The 22,643-nt window shown below is 40.2% G+C and overlaps 1 protein-coding gene across 5 annotated transcripts in view; it reads right to left on the bottom strand.

Annotated features, from left to right (window-relative positions):
* Positions 1-8,186: 8,186 nt before the first annotated feature.
* Efemp1 (EGF containing fibulin extracellular matrix protein 1) overlaps positions 8,187-22,643 on the bottom strand; it is a 60,950-nt gene continuing 46,493 nt past the window's right edge. For all 5 annotated transcript variants that reach the window (XM_008822996.3, XM_008822997.3, XM_029558637.1 and 2 more), the window contains 6 exons: positions 19,935-20,054; positions 18,849-18,968; positions 17,534-17,653; positions 12,812-12,935; positions 12,533-12,728; positions 8,187-8,816 (listed from right to left, as the gene is read on the bottom strand). In XM_008822996.3, the coding sequence (XP_008821218.1) occupies positions 8,655-8,816; positions 12,533-12,728; positions 12,812-12,935; positions 17,534-17,653; positions 18,849-18,968; positions 19,935-20,054 (842 nt within the window). In that variant the 3' untranslated portion in view covers positions 8,187-8,654. The remainder of the gene's footprint in view (positions 8,817-12,532; positions 12,729-12,811; positions 12,936-17,533; positions 17,654-18,848; positions 18,969-19,934; positions 20,055-22,643) is intronic.

Here is a 22,643-nt window from a genome sequence, read left to right as displayed (position 1 = left end):
CTTTTTGAGACAGGGTCTCCCTGTAGCCCCAGCTGTCCTGGAACTCACTATGTAGACCAGGCTGGTCTTGAACTCACAGAGATCCACCCGCCTCTGCCTCCCAAGTGATGGGATTAAAGGCGTGAGCCACCGCACCTGGCTACAATTCTTTTTAATATTGCCAAATTTGAGAAACCGCTATCAAATTTCTATCATGTAAAATGTATATGAGTTGGATCACTGTAAGTTTTCTTGTACAGGAATAAATCTAACCACTCTTTGAAATGGCTATGCTTATTAGCTGGTGAGTGGAGCCAACTTTTTGTTTCATGCTACTTTTCACTGATGTTATGGTCCATATTGAAGCAGCATTTATTCTTAGTATGTAGTCATGATACAATTTATGCATCATGCACAATACTGTGAAAATATTTTTAAAATTGTCCACAGTCTTGTTTACATGATTCCTTCATCTCTACTAAATGTTTTGGTGTGTGTAGGGGCTGCACATGTATATGTACATGCCTGTGGAGGCCAGAAGTCAACTTTGGGTTCAAGAGCGGTTTGTCTTATTTTTTGAGACAGGGTCTTTCACTGGGGCCGAGGGCTACCAGTTTGACCAGACTGACTGTCCAGCAGGTCCCAGATATCCTCCTGTCTCTGCTTCTCCAGGGCTGGGGTTGCAACCATGTGCCGCCCCACATCTGGCTTTCTTTTTAGGTGTGTTCTGGGGATCAAACTCAGGTCCTAATGCTTGCATGGACAGCACTTTACCCACTGAGCCCTGTGCCCAGACACTCCATTAATTTTATTACTGGCTAACTCAAGAATCTAGTTGTTACCTCTTTTTTGAAGTTTATTTCTTCCTGTCAGCAAATTTTAGCTTTTGGTATTATCTGTTTTTTTTTCTTTGTTATAACTCATTCCTCATTGTCAGAATAGTTTCTGGAGATCTTATAGAAATATGAGAAACATTTTCATGGTATGGTGCATTTATAATTGTGTAAACTACGTAAAGTGTATCATAGGTATGCATTAAGAATCAAATCCTCTGCTTACCACTTTGTATCTCTGGTGACTGGAAGAATGTTCCATGGATTAACTTTTGGCTCTGACAAACTCCCCTCTCCTCCCCTCTTTTCTCTCTTTCTTCCTCCTCTACAGAGAGTGGTATGAGTATTTCTAAGAACTATCTGCACCCAGACAGGAAGGAGCTCAAATTTGCTATATACTGAACTGACAGTTCACTGTATAAATACATTCTAGTAAAACCAAGCTGAATGTTCTTCTCTGTCTCACTTGTACCAGGCTGGATTCCCAAAAATGCTTGTGAACTGCCCCAAAGCCGTGTGTCATGAGGAACAATGTGACAGGGAACCTAAAAGAGAAGAACAATTTTACAATTCAGTAAAAATATACTACTTTTGCCAATTTTACAACATGTGACCTGGTGGACACATAGCGAGGGTCCTTTCCAGGGCCTTGGGCGGGGCCTTGACATTGGCACTTCATTAGCATCCCTGAACATTCACCCCTAGGTACAGTCCATTCTAGAGAGTGTGTGCAGTCTTAGGTGAGCGAGGTTCCTGGTGTTAGTGTATAACAGCACACTTTTCATAGTGTCTTAGGCATCTTTATATACAATTCAGTACCATGTGCCTTAGACATGATAGTGTCTTGATTTGCTAATTGACTAACACTTGGAGAAGAAGAAAATTTTAGTAGGAGAAGAGAAAAAGAAGGAAAGCCTGGAAAAGAAAATGGGAAAATGGAAAGTAAATGGTCACAGGGGAGGCTTACATGACAGGAAGGCATGTGACATAGACTGCGATGTAACATAGACTGATTGCCAGAGTCATCTGGACTGGCATTGTCTTTCAACAGATGTTGATGTGCCACTCAGCCTATGCCATGGAAGTTTCCTGGGGGCTTCAGTTGAAGTCTCTGTCTTGCTGATAGCACTCCATATAAAGGCCATCTTTCTTCTCCTCTGCCCAAGGGATTTTTCTAGCATCAGTATATATAGTTGTGTGAGTGTACAAGTTGGTCGGTGATGCCCCAATCTGTTTGGCTTCTGGCAGAACATTTCCAAGGTGAATTTCACAGGCTTTCTGGGAGGATCTCAGAACCCAGCTCCAGTTGTCCACACAGGTGCTCGCTCTTTCTCTCCAGATTTCTTCTTCTTTGGCTCACTCCCCCCTTCCTCAGATGTACTCCCTGACACAGCCTCTCAAACAACCTCAGCACCTCTGTTCAGTTCTTGTGTCAGGGCATGCTTCTGAGCAGTGCAAACACCTGGTTTAAGTCCCACACAAGTAATTTACCAATAAAAGAAACAATCTAAATGTTAAAATCTAAAAAAACTTGGAATACAGTTTTGAAAGGAAATAAACAATTTGGAGACACCTAAATAACTCATTAAATCATTTTTTACTGTTATATACATTTGTTTAAAGATAATGCTGATCCACAGAAACCAATTTAGTTTCTATGGGAACATAAAAAACCAAAAAGAATTAAGTTATTGCACTTGGGTCTTTAAAATTCTCTTGCATTTATATTCCAACTCTGGCTTATTAAAGGGATCTGTGCTGAGTTAACATACACATGTGCTTACAATATAAACAGCTTAACTAGACATCTGTGTTGACTACATATAAGAGGCAGTTAACTTTTTGCCTTGTTTCTGTTCAGAAACCTTGATATTTTAGTCTGTTGGCCAGATGAAACAAGATTGGTTTTTGATACCAGATGTGTCACAGTTTGGGCTTTTATTCTGCAGGTGCTCCCCCCAGCTGGGAAGATGGAAACTTGCCATCATTCAGGGGCGATGATTCAGGAGAGAAGTATAAGTGTGTTAAAAACAATTCAACATGTTAATGGAGGGCTTTGTCCCTTGTGGACCGCTTACCCATAACATATGAGCAGACCAGCAGCTGTTCTATATTTTGAAAAGAGCGTCCGAAAACTTGAAGCACACATACCTATTCAAAACATAAATGAAGCCGTGGAGACATGATTCAATAATAAGCTTATTTGTTAAGCTCCGGCCATAATAATAGCCCAATGGGTTGTGTCCGGGTGGTCTTGGGGTATTAATCAATCTTTCTGGTTTATTACTTAGATTCATTAAAACACCTCCCTTGTAGATTGAAATGATTATACTTACTAGATGTGGAGAGTGTTTCTGGTGAATTCCTACCTCTCAATATTTATATTTAAGATAATTATTTTTAAAAACTTAATTTTAAAATGTATTTAAAATTAAATTTCTCTCCCCCCCGCCTTTGATTAGAGGACAACTTTCCAGAGTTGATTCTTTCCTTCTACCATGTTGGTCCACGGGATTGATCTGAGGTTGTCAGGCTTTGTGGCAGGCATCTTTATCCACCGAACCATCTCAACCACTCTAAAAATACTGTCTTGTTAGAGGCAGGTGGATCTCTGTGAATTCAAGGCCTGCCTGGTCCATTATAGTGAGATACAGGTTAGCTGGGGCTACAGGGAGACCCTGTCTCAAAAAGACAAAAACAAAAACAACAAAAAAAAACTGTCTTGTTTTTTGCTTTTTTAATTGAAACACATTGTGAAAGGAATTAAAGGCTCTGCTGATGACTGAAATGTTAATTATATTGTCTTTTTCCAGGCTTCTAGAGGAGGAAGCTTGTATGTTATATTTGTTGTACGTATTTTCTCCATCAATAGTAACCGAGGACTATTAACCAATATCAGGGAATGGTAGCATTCTTCACACCAACCTCTTCCTTACTCTAAACCCTATGGCAGGGCTTATTAAGCCTTTTATCCAGTCCCTGGGCCTGCAGAGCATTAGACCCATGCCTTCTTCACCCACTCTGCCTCTCAGAGCCTCCACATGCAGAGACCCCATTCTGCCCTTTACTAATAAGCTTTCATTTCTTTAGGAAATTGCTGTCCTTTCAAGTCAAAACAACTCTACATGATTGCTTCTTGCATTTCAATTTGCAGAGGGATATTTTGTATAAAGCACTTCTGCCTCTCTGGAGTGAAAGAGAACCAATTAGCTACAGCCGAAGAGAGTAAATCACTCTGGAATCGGTGTGATTTCAGCCTGACTGCATGTGACAGTGGCAGTGGCAGCTGATCCTGTCACTGGTAAGGCTGACCTGGTAATGCTCAGTAGAGAGCTTCAGGAAGACGTGTGGGAGGAAAGGGGTTGCCTGGTGCTGTTGAAATTTGGAGGATGGCCATGAAGAAAACGCAAGTCTTATGACCTTCATATTCTGGGTACAGTACTCTTGCTCAACACGCTGACCTTGAGCAAGTCTTAAAAACAAGAGGATTTGACAAGATTGTATCTGAGTTCTTGAATTCTGATTGCTTACAAAGAAGGGTGTGAGACAGGAGAGCTCTTATGTTTGCAGGGAATGGAAATCCCCAATTGTCAAGCTGCTCAGGGTAGGGATTTGGCAGCTGAGGGAAGTTATCCTCCTTTTGAGGGGATTTAATCATCAAGAGGCCTTTCTTTCCTGAACACTGTCAGAAAACCACTCTAGTCAGAGAGCACAAAGGTCTAAGGCCACAGGCATTAGAAAAGCTCTAGATCAGGCCTCATTTCTGAGACTTATTGAGGAAAAACAGGTATTTCTCTGAGAGTATGTTGCAGGGCAGAACCCATGCCTGGCCTTTTGTCCACATGAAAATGGCTTTCAGAGTAACACAAATAATCATGTTTCAGTTAGTAGCCGAGGAAAGAAACAAGGACATAATATAAGGGGCCAGTAAGATGGCTCAGTGGGTAGGTGCTTAGTGCCTAGCCTGGTGACCTGAGTTCAATTCCCAGAACCCACACAGTAAAAGAAGAGAACAGACTGCCATAAATTGTCCCCCATCTACACATGGCCCCCTGCAAAGGACATAATTTAATAGTATGTCGAATGTACTTCACATTATAATTTAAAAATTGTGGATTATTTCTCATGTTCTCAGATAATGAACCCACATTGTGAGGTTCCTCCATCAGTGTTCAGTACTTTCCAAAAGCTGTGCCTTCACAGAGCACTCAGTTGCCTTCCAAGAGCTGGTAAACAGAGCCTCTCCTCTCAATGCATCCCTGGGGTGAGGACTAGAAAGCTTTTAAAGCTGGGAAAACCCCTCATTTCAATTTCCCCATTTCATAGATGGAGAAACACACACTGAGACACTAAGGGATTTGCTCAAGTCTCTTAGCTGTTTATGTTTGGGATAGACACTGAACCCTGGTTCTTCCACATTACACTGATCAGTGTTGGGTGGGATTACCATAGAAAGTCTCAATTAATGGTTGCCCAGAGGAAAAAGTATGATAACTGTGTCAGTGAATCGTTGCTCTACTCCACTGCCATGGGAACTGGTTCTGATCAGTGATTTTCAAGGACAGGAAGAAACTACGTACAGCTTTGGCTTGCTGCCTCGGCTTAATTTTGCTCATCATTTATTTTGAATTTCAACTATAGTAAAAGAGAGCAGGGGGATTTTATGTTTACTGAGGACGGTTGTACCTGTAAAGGGACTCATGTGCTACTTTCTGAAAGTTCTTCCCAATACTTTGTTCCTATGGATTAAAACTACCATTTACTTGCTGATCTTTTCTAGTCAAAATAAGCTAAAATGGATGAACTTAGGATTTTAAATGAGCAGATAAATAGGAATATGTTTCTTACGCATGCCTTTAATCCCAGCACTCGGGAGGCAGAGGCAGGCAGATCTCTGTGAGTTAAAGGCCAGCCTGGTCTACATAGTTCCAGGACAGCTGGGGCTACAGGGAGACCCCATCTCAAAAAGACAAAAAATTATTTATTTTTAGTTTGTGTGTATGAGTATTTTGCTTGCATGTGTGTAGTAAGTACACCCATGCATGCAATGCCCATGGAGGCCAGAAGAGGGTGTTAGGTCCCCTGGACCTGGAGTGAGGAAGTTAGCTGCCATGCCAGTGCTAGGGACGAACCCAGGCACTCTGCAAGAACAGCCAGTGCTCTTAAGAGCTGAGCCATCTCTCCAGGGGGGAATCAGTTTCTTTTCTTTTTTTTTTTTTCCTTCTTTCAGGGAATCAGTTTTTTATTGACATTCAAGACAAAGAATTATAAGTAGAAACAATATATCAAGTGATATCTAATAACTGATGAATGGATAAACAAAATGTGGTATATCTATACAGTGGAACTTTATTTAGTCACAAAAAGAACAAAGTACAGATACATACTACATCATTAAACCCCGAAAGAAGCCAGACACAAAAGGTCACATATATACTCCTATTTATTGGAATGTTCAGAATTGACGATTTCTTAGATAGAAAGTAGATTAGTGCTGTCTCTTACAAGAGCTCATGTGACAAGTGAGACTGGGAATGGGTATGGGGGCTCATTATTATTATTATTATTATTACTATTATTATTTATGTGTATGTGTGTATTACCTACATGTAGGTAAGTGCATCCGTGTCATGCAATGCCCGCATTGGTCAGAAGAGGCTGTCAGATCCCCTGGGACTGGAGTTATGGACAGTTGCTGTCATGTGGGTGCTGGGATTTGAACCTGGGTCTTCTGCAAGAACAACCAATGTTTTTAACTGCTGTGGGGGCTCATTTTTAATGAAGAAAACATTTTGGAATTAGAGAGTGGTTAATAGTTGTACAACATTGTCTGAGCATGCTACATGCTGAAATGTACACTTTAAAACCGCACATACAAAAATGAACTTATGTGATGTCCATTTTACCATAAGTAAAAAGAAAAGAAAGGAATTGCATCAGTGGGCCCTCAGCATGCCAACTCTTCCAGTGTGTCTATGGTTTGTGAACTGCACTAGGCTTTGGGCTAAAAGGGCAACCTTTTTGGGGCAACTAATGGTTTCTGTTGTTTCAGGTGATATATACAGTGTTTGAGGGAGGGACTGGAGGGCCAGTGTTTATGAATGAATAATCAGGATTCCCGTTCCTTCTACAATGCCCTGGAGGGCTATATACAAGACTCCACATTGTTAAGATGAAAAATCTTGGAAGGTCTTATACTTTTTTTTTTTTTTTTTTTTTTTTTTTTTTAATGTTACTGTTTTTGGCTCTGACTTAAGAGCAGTGTCCGGTAGAAAAGTCTAGATTGGTTGAAAATGGAAAGGGTTAGGTGAGTCTTTAATTTATGGGGACTGCAGGTAACCATGTAGGCAGGTGAGAGGAACACAGAGTCTTGCAGCTCTGTGGCTGGCTTGGTAGGACCCTTCTCTCTCCTCTGATTCTGAGTCCTGGAGCCCATTAGGGCCCATCCCCCACTTATACACAGAAGATTTGTATTTTGTTCCTGAGCGTAACTTCTTGATAATTCTTGCACATTTAGTCAACTGTGAGAGACGTTTGCTTTCAGTGTCAAGGCTACTTGTGACAGGTTATTCATCTGTGCTCTGAACTAAGGTGTAAGAAAAAAATCGGCTGAACATATATTTTGTGGCATGATTTTAATAGTCTTATGTCTCTCTCTCTCTCTCTCTCTCTCTCTCTCTCTCACACACACACAATGGCTGTTCTTGCTCTAGAAGCTCTGATTTTTCTCAAGATATAAAAAATTATATTGGCTGTTATTTGCCACATTATAAAAACCTCTCAAAATTGGGTGATCTTCTAAAAGAATACCTATTTTTAGTTAAAAATATGATACATCCAAGCAAAACAGTTATTTTAAACAAAGAAGACGTGAAGTTTTTTTCATGGAATTGGGTGGGAGGGATTCACTTTAGTTCAGGGATAGTGTGGATTTGAAGAATAAGAGCCAGAATTCTTCCCCTAGGAATAGGGATCTTACTGGTAAACTAGAGGTGCCTTAGAAGTGAAATTCAACATAGATATGGAAACTTCTCAGGGAAATACCTTCACATTGCTCTTAATCTTATGCAAGTTCAGGAATATTGTTACATTGACTGAATTTGCTTTTTCAGTCAATTCTAAAATGGTTTTGAAAAATATTTTCTTATCTGTTTCTGATAGAACTCTCACTAGAATACTTTTTAAAGAGATCCTTGATTCATTTGGAATTGTGAGTGACACTTTGCTTCTCATTTTTAAAACCTAAGAAAAGATTTCTGACAAAATTTAAACTGCCCTATAGAAGCCAGCATACTATACAGTAATGATCCATTGGTATATAATAAATAACCACTTTAAAAATGATTACTAACATAAAGACCAACACAAATATGGTAGATTCTATTTTCTAAAGAAATATATCTTTATTGACTTTTTTCCATTTTCTTACAAAGCAGTTAAAAAATCCTTATTCTTTCTCTTGCATATATTCAATGTTAAGACAGCCGCTTACTCCTGAGATGGTCTTGGAGCTGTGTGTTTCTCTACGCACCACAGAACAGCATCATTGCTTGGTCCCATTTTTACAGGAAAGAATCCACATTTTACCAGATAATATATGCATAGCTCTCTTCAGAAAGGCCATTTGGTGGATTAATGTCTAATTTACACACAGTAATAAAGATAAACTTTGAATCTTTACAGATTAAATGCCCACTTTATACCATAGTGTAATTGTTTGAATTGTGGGTGAGTGTACAGAATATAGATGTAGATGTACTAAATATATCTATAAATAAAATGGTGCTTTAAGGTGACAGTATTCTTTGGCCAATTGAAATGCCTGTGGACTCTTATCAGAGGCTAAAATGAAAATGGTCCCACTATTATTGTCAACCTTAGCACCGAGCTTGTGCGGAAGGTCCCTATACTGCTGACAGTCAGCATCTCGAGGTCCACGATGTATTCTCTTGGTCCTGATAGCGACTTCACAAGCACAAGCATTGCACTCACAGGACTTGTTTGCTAAAATAAAGAGAAAAGAGGGTGGAGGGAATAATGTTCCTTGGACTTCAGTATCCATTGTTTTCATACCTCCTATAAGAAGCAGGGGACGTAAGGGGCTACAAGAACCACTTCTTGGTCCCTTCTTTGTTCTAACTCTTTCATTCCCAACCCTTGTCCACCCATCTTCACTAGTTCCAAGGGAAGGGTTTGCTTTTCCAAATTATTTTTCTTCCCCCCATTAACATTTGTTAACATTATTAATATTTGTTGATATTTCAAATAGTTTTTTTTGTTAATATTTCTCTGCCTGTGTATTAAATAGTTCCAGCCTTTCTAAAGAGTTCAAATGAGACTTTTGAACTGGTAAAGAAAGCTGTCACTTGCCATTTTCCTTAACATTCACATATTCTAGTGAATAAAGTTCAGTAAATAGTTAATTCAGAACTGTACATGGAGTGGGCTTTAGAGAGTGAAGACAGAGGAGTTTGAGGGGGGCAGTAACAGAATGAATGAGTCTGAATGCAAAGGTTGGGTGAAGATTTAACAATCAGCTGGATTTGGTAGTGCACAGATTTAATCCCAGCACTTGTGATCAGCCTGGTCTACACAGTGAGTTCTAGGCCAGCTGGGGCTACAAGGAGACCCTGTCTCAAAAAAAAAAAAAAGATTTAGTAGTTACTGTATTGGGTATCAAATTCCTTAGGAGAGTCACCAGATGTAGATGTGGTAAGAGCGGAACACATAAATAGCCAGCAGTGCCCAACAGAGCCAAGGAGAATGGGATATTGGAATTGAAAAGTGTCTCTTGATTTAACATTGTGGATGCCATTGGTGGCTTTTTTTTTTAACCACAAAAACTTCAGTAAAGTAGTGGGAATGAAAGACAGAGCAGTGGTCAAGAAGTGAGGAAACAGAAGATCCTGGTCTACCAAGAGAGACAGGATAAAATCTAGAGGGTAAACAAGTTGAAAATGTAGGAGTAGAGGGGCGTCTGATGGAATAGGATTCCAGAGATGGGATGAGTAGTAGAAGGTGCTGGGTTAGTCTTGACTAATCGACATGAATATCTGGGCAGGTGGAGGACAGAGATAAGTTTGCAGGGGGATGGAATAAATAAGAATATTATTAAAAATACTTTGGGGTACTTGTTACAGGCCAGGCATAAAGAAGACACAGGTACAATCTGTGTTATCACTATGATGATACAGCCAAGTGAATACCATGCCAGATGGTGACAAGTCTTTAATAAAAATGAGGCTCAGCAAAGTGCTGATACTGGGGGCAAATGACGCTCTACCTTCAGTTTCATACTCAAGTTCTTTACCATGTGCCCCATTTTCTAAAGACGGTTTCCTCACTGTCCATCCAAAAGGAATGTAAGTAAGATTTGGTATCTCATATAATCTTTAAAAGATCAGGTCAACTCATAACTATAAAGAAACATTTTAAAACTATATTTTGATGTCTTTGGGCCAGAGAATTACACACTAAATTGGACCATTCTTTTTCGACAAACTCTCACTTTTGCTGCATGGTAAAATATGCGGTGCATGTCTTGTTAGTGTCTCACACAACATGAGGCAGAGAACATAGAAGGTATTTAACCAAGGCCTTGAGGTTCATCCTCATGTGCTAAATGTGGTTCAGAAATGGAATTTCAATGTGAAATTTTGTGACTTGATTTCAATTGTGTGATAAGAAGTATTCTTATAGCATTTATTTTGTATTATTTAAAATTATCATTATTGTTATTTTTATTAATTATAATTTGAGGCAAGCTCTTACTCTGAATTTAAGATTGGCCTTGAACTCCCTATATTACCCATATAACTCCCTATATTACCCATAATACTCAGGCTAGCCTCAAACTTTCAATCCTCCTCCTCCACCTAAGTGCTAGGATTACAGGTATGTACCTCCATGTTTTTGTTTTAATTTAAAATAATTTAAAATTATTCAACACTAGAATTATCAAGATTGGTAGTGTTTCATATAATTCATGAATAAGGGGTTTCGTTCAAGAACGGTGTTATTCTTTAAAAACCAAATCAATATAAGCAGATGAAGCCATGTTTACTGCAGAGGAAAAAAAAACCACGCTGGGGCTTCATCTAACCACGTGATGACTAGGCTAAGGAATTTTATCTTCTTTTTTAAAAAATATTTTATTTATTATTTTTATTTTATGTGTATGAGTGTATTGTCTACATGTGTGTAAGTGTACTTGTGTCATGCAATGTCCATGGAGGTCAGAAGAAAGCAACAGATCCCCTGGAACTGGAGTTATGGATGGTTGTTAGCCACCATGTGGGTGCTGGGAATCAAACCCAGGTCCTCTGCAAGAGTAGACAGTGCTCTTAACTGCTGAGCCATCTCTCCAGGCCTGGAATTGTATCTTCTTAAATGATGGCTAAAAGTTCAAAACTATCCTACTACCATGCAATTACAGCTGGTGTTATCTGCGTGGTTTCTAATTTTTAATGGGCATCTGAACTGTGTAAAACTCATTTAGTGGAAACTTCTTACAAATACCTTGTATATCTCAAGTTTAAAACATCAAATGTTAAAGAGGTTTATTCTTTCACAGTAGAAAAAACAAAAATAACTGACTATTTTGAGTTGAGTTTTTCTCTTCAGAAGTTGGTTATGAGGAATTAATCATTTCTAATTTACTGGCAAAGAAATGGAATCATGTTACTCTAGAGCTTGAAGGAAGTTATAGATCAAAGAACAGAATAAATGTGTAAACATTGCAAATCTGTAAACTTTACCGCAAGGGTGAATTTCCCAATTTAATAGTCTCAAAATGAAATATTGACTTTAAAGTTTGATTGAAAACAAAGAGTTCCCAAAGGAGTTCCGAGAAAACTGTGACTGGATGGAGAACATACTTGGTGTGAAATACTTAGGGTAACCCTGCAAACTGCCTGCTGGGGTAGCATTGACTTCACATGAACTGGTGAGCTGTACTTAACATGTGTCAGAATTTTAACCCCAAACTCCCAGCTGGGATTTTGCAGGGGAGACTGCAGCCCTGAAGTCAGGGAGATCAGCTTGGAGACTCTGGAGAGGGGAGAGAAGTGACAGGAGTTGTTTAAAGGGGGAGAGTGTGGGAAACAAGGATAGTCCAGTGTGAAGAGAGAAGAGGCAGTTCAGTAATTGGATTTCACAGGGGCAATGGAGGATGGGGCTGTGATCAGCTCACACTGCTGAAGCCTGCACAAAGGCTATGACTACAGACACACACCATGTATGGCAGTGGGTCCCCTTTCAGAACTGATAGATTTTGTTTTAGTGCAAATGTAAACTGTCTTGTGAATATAGCAGTAAGACATTAATGATTTTTTTAAAAGGCTCTCAGAATGCTTTCCTATGTGCAATTAAACATCACATATCTGTGATACTTATTTGGGGTATGTGTGTGTATGCACATGTGGGGTGTGCTTGTGTTTTGGGGAGTCATACATAGCTTTATTAGAGTCTATAGCTTGGAATCTGGGTAGCTTTGGGGAGACTACTTAATCTCTTCAAATCTCACTTTTCTGTTAAAAACAGGGATTGATTTTAATATTTACCTGCGAGTGTTATCAGAGGATTAAATGAAATACTATACCCCAGAAGACCATGTCCAATGCCTGCACATACACTTTGTTTTAGCTGACCTCCCAGGCGAGCCCTACACAAGAACAAGCTTCCACCTTCCTCAACAGCTAATGCTGCCCCTGGACACTTACTCTTAGGTAGAACTCTCCATTTTCATTTCCAGATTTAATCCGAAAAGTGTTGATGGTGTTGGCATAAATAGTCGTGGCTTGTATCTGGAAGATGTCTGATGGCACAGACCTGTCAGATCGGATGCTCATGTATTTGTAGACTATGGACTGGGGCAGTTCTCGGCACATAGCATTTGAGACTGGGCAAACACATCGGCTGCAGAGACAAACAAAAAGGTGGTCACCAGTTTGGCCTGAAGACCAGAAAATCCTCACTTTGAAAGCTCTGATGTTTCTTACTTCTCTGATGTTAGAATGTAGGGATCTTGACAAGGGTTTCGTGGGTAACAACGGAAGCCACCATGATAATTCCAACACATCTCATCTTCTCGGCACTCATTGGTGGTCTCACATTCATTGATATCTGCAGAGTCACAGGGTTAAAGAGTTTACTGACCTAAGAAAATTGTATGAGAGGCAGGTAGATTCGGGTTTGTAAGGAAGGACACAGGAGGGAATCTGGACTGTGTTCACAGTTTCCTTTTATTTCTTTATTTCTCTTTGGGGTGGGTGGCAGGGTTTGGCTATGTAGAGCAGGCTGGCTGGTCTGAAACTCACCATGTAGTTAAGGCTGGCTCTGAGCCCTAGCCCTCCTGCAGGAGCTTCCCAGGAGCTGGGATTACATGTTATACCACCTCTCCTGGCTTGTTCAGTCTGCTCTTAGACACAGGACTGGGTGGGGCCCTAGTTTATTGCATTAAAATCAGGATAGACATGGCTGAACCATTATGGAAAGACTAATACATGATATTTATCAAGCACCAATTATTCAATCTGTTGAATTCAATGTCAGAAGCCAACTACTGACCTTGTGTATATGAAAGTAAACAAAACAAAATTTTCATCTCCTGCCACAAGGAGATGAAAACCTGGTTGAGAAAACAGATGTGGCAACAAATACTGTGAAGTAAAACGCAATTAAGAGACAGGTAAGTGTCCTACGAGATCTGAAGTACCGCTGATTGCGTGTGGAGGGTTAGGGACGGCTGAAGGAAGGAGTAGGCATCTCAAATGGGCCTTCAAGGATGCTCGTTAGATGAAGTTTTCATGCCTAAAGGAGAAAATGCTTTCCAGGATGAGAAACTAGCAATCAAAAACCACACAGAGAGAGCAGCTTGTTGGCTGTCTCAGGAGCCTGGGAGACAGAGAAGCTGGGAAAGTGGCTTCAACAAGCACTAGCGTGCAAGGGACATGTGATGCTCTGGGAGGGGGTTGTGCTCTCTGGAGGATGCTCAGAGGCCTGCTATGAAGTGGTCTAGTGTGTAGAGCAAGGGTATTTTAGGACCATGTGGAAAATAAGGGACTGTTATTATGGGAAACAAAGGCAGTGAGTGTAAAAGCAGCCAGATGAGGAAAGATCCTAGAAGGACAGCAGGCTGTGGTTAGACCAGGCTAGACAGGGACTAATTTTAGAGTTGTCTAGTAGGATCCCCCAGATGACATTTGAAGGCATAGTTTACTACCAAGCCATACTCTTACATCAACAGCAATGATTAAATTAATATCCATATCCCCATGTAAATTCCCTTTCCTTTCCACATGAGTATTGGTTTACAGTTTATATACCTTCCCTACAAGTGGATATTTTCATTCTTTAATTTACCTTTCCCTAAGTAATTTACCAAATCCTGCTTCAAGTCAGCTATGGGCTTAATCCGGGATATGATCTATCTTGAGGTTTTTTTTTTTTTTTTTGTGTGTGTGTGTGTGTGTGTGTTTGAGACAGGGTCTCCCTGTAGCCCCAGCTGTTCTAAAACTCATTATGTAGACCAGGCTGGCCTTGAACTCACAGAGCTCCGCCTGCCTCTGCCTCCGGAGTGCTGGGATTAAAGGTGCATGCCACCATGCCTGGCCTCTTTTGAGTTTTCATACCTGGTATTCTCCTGCTGAGACCTTTATTTAACGGTAATAAAATCTCTGAGTTTATGTAATTCCTACCAGTTTATAAACTCCTTGTAAACTCCAAGGGCTACTGTAGCCTCTGCTTTGTCTTTCTGGTACCCAGTATCGAAGCACTGGAGCACTTGGCTTCAATGACTTTTAAGTTAATGAAACTGTTTCTCACACAGACTAGAGATAGCTGAGGAAGCTATCCCCATTGGACAGAAAAACAGGGGCGAAGGGGCTACTTTGAGTTCATAAAATGACAGGGATTGTTGCACTGCAAGGTACTCTAAACAAGCATCATTCTGCCCGATGTGGTGGTGCACGCCTTTAGTCCCAGCACTCGGGAGGCACAGGTAGGTGAATCTCTGTGAATTCAAGGCCAGCCTGTCTACAGAGTGAGTTCCAGGCCAACTGGGGCTACAGGAAGACCCTATCTCACAAAGACCAAAGAAATAAAATAAAACAAGCATCATTCTATGCCTTGTCTTTGGAGAAAATTCTTTATAAAAAATATTGTTTTATATGTGAGTGTACTGCTTGCATGTGTGTAAGTGCACCTGTGTCCTGCAATGCCTGAGGAGGTCAGAAAAGGTTATTAGATCGCTTGGAACTGGAGTTACAGGTGGTTGTTAGCCACCATGTGGGTGCTTGGAACTAAACCCAAATCCTCTATAAGAGTAGCCAGTGCTCTTAACCTCTGAACTATCTCTCCAGCCCCTGAAAAACAATTCTTTTAGTTTCCAACAGGCTAAAGTTCTCTGAAAATCTAGGAGGAAACTGGAAAAGCTACAGTTTCCAAGAAGCAGTTGTAAGAATCTTCTTGGTTTGACTATAATTGAAGTAGTAAGACCTAGATTTGGAAGTCAAATTAACTTGCCCTTTCGATATTTTTACCTAAAGCTAAAGATGGCGATCGGCTATAAGGAAAACTAAGACTGATTTGTGATATTGAGGCCAGAAAGAAATTTGAGACTATAACTTAATTTCTTTTTACTTTCAGCAGTTTGGGAGATAGCATTGTCAACAGCTTAATCATTCGGGAGACTTTTTCGGAAGGTAACAATGTTCAAACATCCGATAATGTTTGTCTGTGTATATATCTGTTGCTCTCCACCCCTACACACATGCACAGTGTTTTCATTTTGTGCAAGTGGAAATGAGAACATTTATTTCATACCCTAAATAGGCTTCATGGAAGAAGGTACGGATCCAAACATGTTTGATTTTACTTTGTTCTTATAAATGATACTCTGGAGAGGTGGTTTCAGTAGAGGAAAAAATGCTTTAAATGTTAAAAGAATGTAAGTCTATTCGACAAAAAAAATGTTTGGGCATAACCAAATATTCTGAAGCTGTGTATTTTCAACATAATGGCACTCATGAACTCCTACTTGCAAATTCAGTGCTTTTCTACCTTTAATTGTCCCAGAAATAAGTATTCCTGAAGATGTAGTCTGGGCAAATAAGATCCTTCTACATATTAATCTGAATCTATCTTTGCTGAGCATCAAATACAGTTGTGATCAGAAACACACAGAATTTGTTTGACTGACTCCAGGGAAACTGGTTAAATATTCTATTGGCTGACATTTCTCTGCATGTAATATTCACGTTAAAAGTCCCAATTAGGGTTCAGAAAAGACCACTGGAATGTAATGTCTTCCCACAATTAACATTTACAGAGTTTATAACTTGGGAAAGGTTATAAAGATGTTCATTATGCAGAGGATGACATTGTGATTATACTTGTGCCCAGTGGCTAGAATGTGTCTGCATACTACAAAATCCCATGTCACGGATGTCCTCTGAGTGCCTACTTCCCTGTGCCATCATGATAGAGACTAAGATTCCTTGTGCCCCTGAACTTGTCCTTTTTTAAACAAGATCTTTCCTGTCCTTGCGTATACTCTTTATAATTCCATGTAAAATGAACTTTCCAGAGATTGACTATTAGTCATTTACCTTACTAAGTAAATTTCATTAAAACACTTTGGCTTGTGAGAATCATTTGTGCATGTTATTTTGTTTATTTCCCACATTTTCCTTTTTCCAAAGAGAAAGTAGAGGCTTAGAGAAGTCTAATGATTTGTTCAAGATTGTACAAACAGAATGCAGTAGAGTTAGATTCAAGAAGGTTTTCTGGCTCCAAGTTCAGTCATTTTTTGTTCAGTTTTTCACTGTGTTGTGTAAATGTGTTTGTATTACCTTTTCCACCCTTTCTGGAATTATCTACATTTTTTCCCTTATCTTCCAATCTTTGTCCCACTGAAGAAAATTTACATTTCATGCAGCGTTGGAGGTTGGGGGAAGAGGGTTACTATTTTCCATTCTTTTTCCCAGACTCTGAATCACATCACTGAATAGAAGTGCTGCTTCTGTCTATGTGAAGGTGTGAGGACCACCTAAGCATTTATTTTGAAATTAGGCTGAAGGTCGTTAGCTATTACTGCATCAATACTTGTTTTCTGAGTAGTTCAAGCACATTGTAATATCGATTAGGATAAGTTTGTTTTTTTTTTCTCAGCACCTAAAATGCTACCTAATTTGGCTGGGAGTGATGACATATGATTGTAATCCCAGCATTTGGGAGGCAGAGACAGGAGGACTACAAGTTTGAGGCCAACCTGGGCTCTATAGTGAAAACCTATGTCACTCGTCTACATAATTCATAATTTTGTTGTTTTAGAGACTTGAGACTAGTTTAAGGTATGTCTAATCCACAGAGTAAGATCAGGCTTTAAACTCAAACTCAAGGTAAAACACTTTAGTAATTGAATCTTTTTGGTAGATGATTGGAAGTTGGAATCTCACAGATATTAGATAGACCATTTAGAAGAGATATTAATATTTTATTTAAATCCTTTACATTTTCAAAAAAGAAATGTTTCTGAAAACTTTGAAGAAAGTCAAGTTTAACACTGAATCTTGCTTTCCTGAAATGTGCACCTATTATCTCAGGAATCAAGGCTTCAAATATATATTCAAGGTGGGAAAAATTCAAGACTATGGTAGAGAATTCTGTAATTTCCTTGTCCAACACTGAGCACTTCACATGTATGAAAATGAGGAACTCACCCTGACAGGTTCTGCTTCTTACTACTTGGTATCCCTGAGGACACATACATGAGAACTTCCCAGGTTCATTGACACACTGATATTGACACAGGTAGCTTGAAGTTCTGCATTCATCAATGTCTACAGAATCAGACAAGAGCAAGGACACAGCTGAAAAACCTTCCTGCCATTAGTTTCATGAATTTTTTTAGATGAGCTAAAGAGAGTAAAAACAATGCAAAGCCTAAAACAGAAGAAATACAAGGCTTTATCAAAACTCAAAGGCTAATTCCAACAGCATCAGTCCATTCCCCACTCTGCCAGCCCCGAGTTTTCTTACCATCAGTTTCACTGAGTCACAGCTGACAGCATGGGAGCTCAGCTAACCAGATAAAGTGAGTTGGCTCATGATTGACACTCTTCACTGTGGACTCTGCAGACCCACCAAGGAAGCAGATTTATGTTTGCCTGCTCAGCCATTGTGTGACTCTGTGGCTGAATTCAACTGAACTCTGAGCTTTGGGTTCCACCCCGTGCCTTTTCCCAGAGGTGACATCTTGGTAAGCTGTGTCCTTCAGGGGGAGAATCCTTTACATTTGGGAGTTGGGACAGCCCTACAGATTGTTCGGAAGGGCAGGGACAGCTGTCCTGAGCCAGTCCCTTATAGTTCTGAACACACTGGCATAACTTGAGGCCTCTTTGGATGGGTTATGATATATGTGGCCCCAAATAAGTATAGACAGGATCATGAGGAAAGTGGGAACATTAAATGTTGATGGTACCCTGTTCATGATGTTTTAAGTCTCTTGAATTACCCAGGATGTGCATGTCCAGTGGACTCTGAGTGTCATCCATCCCACAGAATGACCCTTTTTTTAAATTCATTGGAAACTGCAGCCCATGCTGATTAAGAAATGTGCCCAAGCCACACAGTGTGGGTATAAGCTAGGGGTCAGGTCTCCTGGTTTTTATTATGCCTTCAATTCTTCTTTGTAAACCTAAGTGTGCAGATTCTGTCTCAGGAAATTTGGGCTGGAGCCTGAGGTCTCTCACAAGCTCCCAGGAGATGCAGAAGCCACTGGATCACACTTTGAGAATCAAGACACCAAAGGCGTTTTCTGACGATTATACCTAGAATGCACCTAGTACTTCTGCAATTTGTTGCTTTCCTTTTCTTCTTGTCACATATTAAAAAGCTGAGGCTTTAACTGAACTACTTTTATAAGATTTTAAGAACAGAATTTCTGGAAGTAAAATTTTGTTTTCATTAACAGGATAATCAGATAAAACATCAATCAGGATACCTCTTGCTATATGTTATTTGGAAAAACTTTACCTTCACAGTTGAGCCTGTCGCTGCTCAGCTCGTAGCCTTGATTACACTGACAGATGAACGAGCCAAGAATGTTGTAGCATTGCTGAGCACACTGGTTGCTGGCATCACATTCATTTATATCTGCAAGGAAAGGTTTTGAATATATATCTGTATCTATGTATCTGGAGCCGTGTGTCTTTTGTACCCATATCATCTGATGATAAGTAATTCCCCCCTGAATTCTTTGCCCCGCAGAAGCTCACTGAAGAGCATCCATTCAGTTTCATACTTGTTGGAACAACTTCAAAGATCTGTCATATACTCCTTTTAGAAATACCAGAATATTTTTTTATGGAATGACAGTTTGATGTTTGATAAATCTTCCCCAAAGAATTTAATGCTTCTAATAAACATACATTCCAGTATCTATTTTCTTAGGTTGTTCAGTTCAAAAATGCCATCTATAAATAATTGTTATAAGACACTCACACTGATAGCGTCTCTCAGCATGCTGTGGTGAAGAGTTATCTGGGCTATTTATTACTTTTTAAATGGTTTCTGTTAAATTCCATTACAATTATAACATAAGCCTCTGAGACCCATACAGAGTTTTGCAATTCTCTAAGGCACTGAATATTGTGAAAAAGGCAGGTTTTTTTTTTTTTTTTTTTTTGTGCAAGATTCTTTCCACGTCATGCCAATCTTATAATTGTGTGCCGTGACAAAGCATTCTGGAAAGGGAGAGGAAACGTGAAAGAATCTGATGCACTTTTGGTGCAAAGTTTATACTCTCGAACTTCCAGTAACCCCTCTGGCACCTTTTGCATTCTATCACACACTGTTGACTAATTGATGTGCGTATATCAATTGATCTGTAGTTAAAAAATATTTTTGAAACACTCAGAAAGAAGAAATAAAACCAAGGTTAAAAAAGGTTTTCTATTCACATCTTCATATGTTTTAAGAAACAGATTAACTAGTGTCATTAGGGAACTGACAGAAACCAGTTTACTCAGGAGCACAGAAAACCAGAAATCCTGCACCATACCACAGGGCTTCTTCTTGGAGGCAGAAATCAGTCAGGATGACAGTTCCCAAAAGACTTACCTACACAGGTGTAGTTGTTTGCTGCCAACTGAAACCCGGGACTGCACTGGCAGTAAAAGGAACCTGGTGTGTTCACACATCTTTGGTGGCAATATGGAGGCACAGTGCATTCATCTATATCTAAGGGAATGGCACACAAACCAAACTGTTGACGTACCAAATTCTCAGTGGAGATCATCTAGAAAACATATCTGGGGAAGACCTCATTTAAAAAATCACCTCCCTCCCTCCCTCCCACCCTCCCTCTCTCCCACCCTCTTATTGACACTGTGGAATCTGCGAAGGGGCAGGTATCAGCTTACAAAGGCAGAAACTCCAGACAGAAGGCTTTAGACTTCACACCTGGGCTACTAGGGCAAGTGTATGTGATGGAGCTGGTTCTCTCTCTCTCCCTCCCTCCCTCCCTCCCTCCCTCATCTTAAAATTAGTATTATATGTGTTTTAAATATAGTCTGATCATCAGTTAAGTAAGATATTAAGAACAAAGACTGACTGTACACTTATTCAGTGGTGAATAAATGGGGATGAGATGTAGAGAGAGAAAAGTAGTTAAGACCGTTTCACACATATATGAGGAGCCAAAAACTTTAAAATGAGGAAAACAAAAAAAAGAATGAAGTGATACAGGCATAAGAGTAAGAGAAAGCAGCTGTGGCTGTGCTGGGCCGGGGACTGTGGCTAAGTCATTTAAACATTCATATCCCCGTTCCTTCTGCAAACTGTGGCAGGAGGGCTTGCCATGTGTATCTTAGGAAGTTTTGTGAGGGTCAAATGAAAGAACACTGTGGAAGGAAAGGATGCTAACTAAGCAAGTGACCTCTTGAGAATGTCCTGACGTTTGGATGAAGTGTTCCATCCTGTGTCCTTCGTTGATAAATATTTCCAACTATAAAATGCTCAAATGAGAGTTTGCAGAGTAGGATCATATTAGAAGCATAATAAAGTGTCATTACTTCACGACTATACTTTGTGACAATGCTAGCATGGCACGTGTAGTTTAACATGACATTTTGCACGCACAATGCAACACTGTAGAGTGATACCTCCTTAAGATGAAGCAAAATGAACAGAGCTGGGCTGCTGGCTGAACCACTGTATGCGTAAATGGCCTCAGGGAAACCCTAGTTTGCATCTCTGATCTGGCAAGAGTTAGCACAGCATGGGCTTAATTCACAAGCTGCTATTTCTTCTTCCATGATAATTACGCAATAATGTGAATGACAGAATTGTTGGGAGGATCACAGGATACAGACCAGGCAAAGTGCCTGGAGCACGGCAGGTAAAAAGGGAGGAATTTGTGCAAAAAGATGCAAGATGGTTTTGATTTACTGAAATAACTGGTAGGAGAGATATTCACCCAGCCCTTTGTGACTTCCCCAGGGAAGCCTCCTCTCCCACTCAGATCTCATAGTTCATTCTTCCCCGTCTATTCACCTGACCTGCTTTAGACTTCATTGTAGCCCATGGCATTTCTGGACATTGAAGTATGTGTTTATTTGCTTGTCTGTCTCCCTCACTGTTATCCATGGTAAATAAGATGATCAGCTTCCTCCACTTGAGGCAGGGATGAGGGATATTTGCCTGCTTACTGCTCTATGCTTAATCTATGCTCAATGGCATTATCTGATGACTAGAAACCTTCCACTAATTAAGAGCAATTCTTGTATAGTGCTGGTACTTCACATGCCAACCAGGGGCCAGTCCTGTTAGTCAGTTTGCATGAATGGTACTTCCTAATGGCTCCTCGAGAGCCATGATTCTGTGAAATTTGTTTGCCTAATCCTATCTCACAGCACCTAGCATAGCCCCTGGCACGCAGTCAGTCCTCAGTGAATATAGGATAATACATGGCGCCTGTCTTTTCGCACACTTGACATTCACCTTCACCAATCACTGCTTTTTATTAGCATCGCACTTGGTGCTGCAGTTATGTGACCTTAAGAACGCATGCATTCTTCATCTGTCTAAACATTTTACTCCACAAATGAGCAGACTGACAGTGAGAAGGTGTTCAGGGATAGCGACAGTGTTGAGCTGCTCTGAGTGGCCTGCTGACCACTGTGGTCCGTGCGGTATTGGAATAGACTGTAACAAATACAGAAACTTGAAAGTACATGTTTAGCAATTTGACATTACTACATTTTTATTATATGCAACAGAAGTACTGGACTGCAATAGATTGGAAATTTCCAATCCTTAATTGGATAAGGAGGAAGTAACTAATTCTATTTGGATACATCACGGAAGGCTTCTCAGAGGAGGTGACTCTGAGCTGGGATTTGATAACAGGAATTCATGGGGAGAATGTTATCAGAAAGAACAGTGTGCCAGTGTGCTGGAAAGAACGTGTACAGATGTACGGCCCAGCATGTGACACAGAATACGGTGAGGTACTGTGGAGTGTGACTTTCTTTTGGGGATGTTGATGCAACAGAACTGAATGAGGCTCGGTGTGAGGAAGCCCTGCTATGCTCTACTGAGAAATGTAGGTGAGGGGATGTGAGGGCACACACGATCAGATGTGGATTCATCTCCCTGCTTTCTCCTAAAGGGCTGTCTGCCACTCTATGCTCCTTTCTCTTTCAGGATAGTTCACTACTGTACTTTCAGGCGTCCAGTGTTTATTTTCCTGATTGATCCAATGAGCATAGCTTTGGTGTCCGTGGAGTTTTTAAACACTTTTATCCTGCATCACAGCTGCCAACATTA

Source organism: Nannospalax galili, unplaced genomic scaffold (genome assembly GCF_000622305.1).
Source record: "Nannospalax galili isolate Female #2095 unplaced genomic scaffold, S.galili_v1.0 scaffold286, whole genome shotgun sequence".
Lineage (NCBI taxonomy): Eukaryota > Metazoa > Chordata > Mammalia > Rodentia > Spalacidae > Nannospalax > Nannospalax galili.
The sequence above is the reverse complement of the archived record's forward strand: the minus strand, read 5'-3'. Positions and strand labels throughout refer to the sequence as shown.